This window comes from Odontomachus brunneus, unplaced genomic scaffold, assembly GCF_010583005.1.
Source record: "Odontomachus brunneus isolate Ranch 3 - 2012 unplaced genomic scaffold, Obru_v1 Obru_scaffold_011, whole genome shotgun sequence".
Classification (NCBI taxonomy): Eukaryota; Metazoa; Arthropoda; class Insecta; order Hymenoptera; family Formicidae; genus Odontomachus; species Odontomachus brunneus.
Window position 1 is genome coordinate 23,800 of NW_022639461.1, and position 4,828 is coordinate 28,627.

At 31.3% G+C, this 4,828-nt stretch overlaps 2 protein-coding genes across 2 annotated transcripts in view; one reads left to right on the plus strand and one right to left on the minus strand.

Annotated features, from left to right (window-relative positions):
* Positions 1-2,891, plus strand: part of LOC116840707 (probable sulfite oxidase, mitochondrial) — a 3,510-nt gene extending 619 nt beyond the window's left edge. The window contains exons 2-7 of the mRNA XM_032807783.1: positions 141-773; positions 845-1,031; positions 1,102-1,227; positions 1,431-1,623; positions 1,725-1,925; positions 2,075-2,891. Coding sequence (XP_032663674.1) covers positions 141-773; positions 845-1,031; positions 1,102-1,227; positions 1,431-1,623; positions 1,725-1,925; positions 2,075-2,379 — 1,645 coding nt within the window. The 3' untranslated portion in view covers positions 2,380-2,891. The remainder of the gene's footprint in view (positions 1-140; positions 774-844; positions 1,032-1,101; positions 1,228-1,430; positions 1,624-1,724; positions 1,926-2,074) is intronic.
* LOC116840708 (rhomboid-related protein 4-like) lies at positions 2,553-4,120 on the minus strand. Its single transcript, XM_032807784.1, has 3 exons — positions 3,890-4,120; positions 3,649-3,777; positions 2,553-3,381 (listed from the first exon to the last, which is right to left on the minus strand). The coding sequence occupies exons 2-3, from the start codon at positions 3,769-3,771 to the stop codon at positions 2,761-2,763; spliced, it is 744 nt and encodes a 247-aa protein (XP_032663675.1). The 5' UTR covers positions 3,772-3,777; positions 3,890-4,120; the 3' UTR covers positions 2,553-2,760.
* Positions 4,121-4,828: the final 708 nt, after the last annotated feature.

Below are 4,828 nucleotides of genomic sequence, written 5' to 3' on the forward strand. Positions count from 1 at the left end.
ATATATATATATATATATATATATATATATATATATATATATATATATATATATATATATATATATCTTCCCACTTTACTGTAAACAGATATTTTTTAATTTTAGAAATTATCTATAATTAATTAAAATTTGTTTTTCAGTTCACAGATACCATTGCTACAGGTGGCTGTGAAAGATTATAATAATGTGTGTCGACAATACTTCACAGAGAAAAAATATGAATCTTCTAGGATTAAGCAAGATTCTATTAAGTTGTATGCAACATATGTTGCTGCTGCTGCTGCATCAATTTTAGGCATATCTTACTATACTTGTAGATACAAAAAAAATATTTATGCTCTCGATAAAACAGAGGATGTAGAATGTGGTAAATTACAAAAGGATATGAAGACATATACTTTGGAAGAAGTAGGAAAACATGATAAAAAAGAAAATCGTATTTGGGTTACTTTTGGAGAAGGCGTGTACGACATAACAGAATTTGTAGACAAGCATCCAGGTGGTTCTTCGAAAATTTTAATGGCTGCAGGTGGCTCAATCGAGCCTTTCTGGTCTATCTTTGCAAATCATAATACACCAGAGATATATTCATTATTAGAATCTATGAGAATAGGAAATATTTCGGAAGAGGATGCTAAGTCTAACAAGAGTGATTTGCATGATGCATATGCAAATGAGCCTTTCAGGCATAAAACCTTAATTGTTAACAATCAAAAACCTTTTTGTGCAGAACCACCATCTCCAATATTGGTTGAAAGTTTCATCACACCAACGTAATTATATTTATTATTTGAATGTTTCTTCTTTCATATATATTTCCTCACTAAATTGACTCTTTTTGCAGTGATTTATTTTATGTTAGAAATCATTTGCCAGTGCCTGAAATAGATCTGAAAGACTATGTATTAGAATTAACAATAGAAGGGGTGACCAAAAAGACACTCAATTTTGATGCATTGAAAAAATATAAGAAACACACGATAACAGTTGCTGTAATGTGTGGAGGGAACAGACGTTCAGAAATGGCAAAGGTGAATCTATATTATATATTGACAATGATGAGAAATTGTTATTTGGAATGTGGTAGTTAAATGCTTTCAGGTAAAAAAACTAAGAGGACTGAGCTGGGATGCAGGTGCTATTGGGAATGCTCAATGGACTGGTGTACGATTATGCGATTTATTGAAAGATCTAGGAGTCAATGAAGATGCATTTAGTCATATTCAGGTAAATTTTTATTCCTAATTTTTATAGTATTGCTATAAAATATAGAGTTTCTCAGGAATTTTTCATTTTATATGACTTATAAAAATTAGTTTAGTCTATTTTCTTTTAATAGAAATTAGTTGGAAAGTTTTTTCTCACTGATTTATCTATTCCTATTTGCATTAACACATGGAATAATTTTTAATTTCTTATTCTATCAATAGTTTGAAGGATATGATCTAGATCCATCTGGAACACCATATGGAGCGAGCATTCCTATTTCTAAAGCTATGGACCCAAAAGGAGATGTGATTTTAGCATATGAAATGAATGGTCAACCAATAAGTAGAGATCACGGATTTCCTGTGAGAGTAATCGTTCCTGGTGTTGTCGGCGCGAGAAATGTGAAATGGCTTAGTATGCAACAATTTTGAGACATTACTTAATATTATTGCATAAAACAGATAAACATGGATTTATGTTAAAATATTCAATTAATTGATTGAAATATTCAATAGATAAGATTACAGTTTCGAAGCACGAGAGTCCGTCGCAATGGCAACAGGGCGATTATAAAGGATTTTCGCCAAGTACAGATTGGGACAATGTAGATTTTTCTAAATCGCCCGCAATACAAGAAATGCCTGTGATATCGGCAATTTGCAGTCCACGCGATTCAGATACAGTTGAGGTCAAAAATGGAAAAATAGAAGTAAAAGGTGAGAGTAAAAGTTATCAAACTGCATGCAATTAATAGGATTTAATATTTGAACTACACAAAGATTAAAAATATGACTTTGTTTATAATCAGGGTTTTTGCGAACGCAGCCGAAAATATGTCTTAATTAAGTCTACAATTTCACGCTAGGTTACGCATGGTCTGGTGGTGGCCGGAAGATTATTCGTGTTGATGTCACAAACGATAAAGGAGAGACTTGGCATACGGCAAATTTGTCAGCGCAAGATCTTGACGCGAAAGAAGGTCAATATTGGAGTTGGACGTTATGGAGTGTGGAACTTCCTGTAGATAAGAATAGTAAGGAGACTGAGATTTGGGCAAAAGCAGTTGACTCAGCTTACAATGTTCAACCAGAAAATTTTAAACATATTTACAATATTCGCGGATTGTTGTGTAACGCGTATCATCAAATTAAAATTAGGTTGAAACAATGAAGAAATTTTTTTTATACTTTATCATGTATTCCATACTTTATATATATTCCGTGTACAAAAAAAGTTAATATGTATCAGTGTAGAATAGTAAAAATAATATTTTTGTAGATTATATATATATATATATATATATATATATATATAATTTTTTTTATTTATATTTTATTCGACAATTACATAACAAAGAGTTTTTTTAATTTGCTCAATATAAAACATTAAAATATTTGTACATTACATACTATACATAGACAACTTAATATAAATATAAAAATATATAATATGTAGACAATTTTATTAAACTATTAAGTTATTAAGTTAGTATTTGGTACATGATAAGAAAATAATATACCAAATTTTAATAAAGATTTAGTGTGGAATATATCAAGCGAATAGTGTATTTCGTCTTCTGTAAAATTGTTCCTGATGTATAATAGGTTTGCCAGTTATTGCATGTATCATATTATCAACCATTTCTCCGACAAATGTATAAGAATATAAGCATCCAACTAAAATTCCTGCCAAATGACCCATGAAAGAAGAATTTGGAACTAACAAATGTATTAATATTAGTTCAACCCATACAGCTAATTTATTCGGTACTTGAAATCCATTGATGTTATGTAATCTATCTCGTTCTTCGCACAGAGCAACTACTTTCAATGCAAATAAAGTTGCTGAGAAGCCGATAGAACAAGTTGTATAATATCCATAATCTCCTGTTAACTGCATCAACATATATGCTAGAGATACATACATAATGCTACATCCAGTTGATAAAATAAAAAGTAAAAATATAAAGTTAATTGTTCCATAGATAGGTTCCAAATAGGAACCTTTAAGAATAAAAGAAATCATGTTATAATATAAATGCATGTCAGATCCATGCTCAAAATTTGAAAAGAAAAAAGATCGCCAGTTTTTGTATTTAAATATTTTCACAGCTGATATGCATACTTCTTCTGCATTCCATGGTACTTGGATCAATCCAGCATACAATAAAGTCTATAAAATAGACAGTAAATATAATTCTACAATGTATTCAATAAATGCAATTTATCATTCATAAAGTTCTAAATTATAATTCAGTTGTTCATACAACAATTCAATTCTTCTGTTACTAAACATGTAAACAAACTAAATATTAAACAATAAAGTATTATTTGATATGAATAATGTTTGTGTGTGCAGAAAGAAATGTTTCATTACTTTGCTCATTTCATTCTTTTTTTGTAAATTTTTAATTAATATAAATTATGTGGAAAGATTAACCTGTAGGATGACTCCAATTAGAGTAGCAGGTGGTATTTTATCAATGCCAATATTTATAGCCTGTGTAAACAACAAATAAATGCCGTACTGCAGGCCTTGTTGTCGTCTTCGACTAGGTATCATAATATTCTAAAATTTTTAACATATGATAAATTTAATGAAAAATATTTCACATATGATGCAATATTTACAAAAGTTAAAATTCTGAATGACCGAACCAAATATATATACTAATACATACGTCTATGTTCAAATTGTCGAATAAGTATTGACTAAAAAGAAATATTACTGGATGACTACACTCGAATAATTTTATTTATATTTCAACTTGGATATATTTCTCTTCCACAACATCGTATATTTCCTACGTTTATATTCATCGCCTTTATCGTTATGCGTATTGTCACTATTTGCTATAGAATGCGGATGTCATCGATGTCAAATGTTTCCTAGGCCGATATTCAAGCTGCGTTCCGAAATTTACTGCCAGTACTGAAAATCTATAGCTCATGTCACATATACTATAGAATTTCAGTACTGGCAGTGAATTTCGGAACGCAGCTCATAGGCTGCGTTCCAAAACTCGGTAATTATTTAGAAGACGGTCCTCACCTCCGATTTCGATGAAAGTAGGCTCAGTAGACGCGTTTTTGCATGCCAAATAACTTTTTCCTCTGACAAAATCGTCGCTCTCTACTGCGAAGCGAGATATTAATTGTTAAAGATGCTAGGTATGATAGGGTAAGAAAACTTCAGACTTCAGATTTCAATTATTGGCTGAGCGCACTCTGACTTTAAGTGGCCCTACGCCATTGCACAGATAAATGCTTCCATCGTATATGTAAGAGACAACAAAAGATGAATTCAGATAGAATATCTCACGCTTTGACGAATTTGGAAATGTAAGAAAATAGATATGAATGAGTAGGGCCTTGGTAGGTTCCAAAGGCAACTTCCAAAAATCACCGGTCTGAACACGTTCAAACACGTTCAAATACGTCTTAATATGCCGGCGGTTAAACCGAAACTTTATAATAGGGTAAGAAACCTGTCATTGCAACGTAAAGTCTGTTCGTAGAGTTGCCTTTTCTGTACTAGTGCAGTATTTTTAACATTTGTAACACGAAAAAAATATCGAACGACGAGTGGGGGGCTGCGCTCCCTGCAACCCCCTAAAAAC

Coding starts and splice junctions, on each gene's coding strand:
- LOC116840708 (XM_032807784.1), bottom strand. CDS start 3,771: ATGATACCTAGTCGAAGACGACAACAAGGCCTGCAGTACGGCATTTAT. Junction 3,382..3,648: donor TAATTGGAGTCATCCTACAG/GTTAATCTTTCC, acceptor TCTATTTTATAG/ACTTTATTGTATGCTGGATT.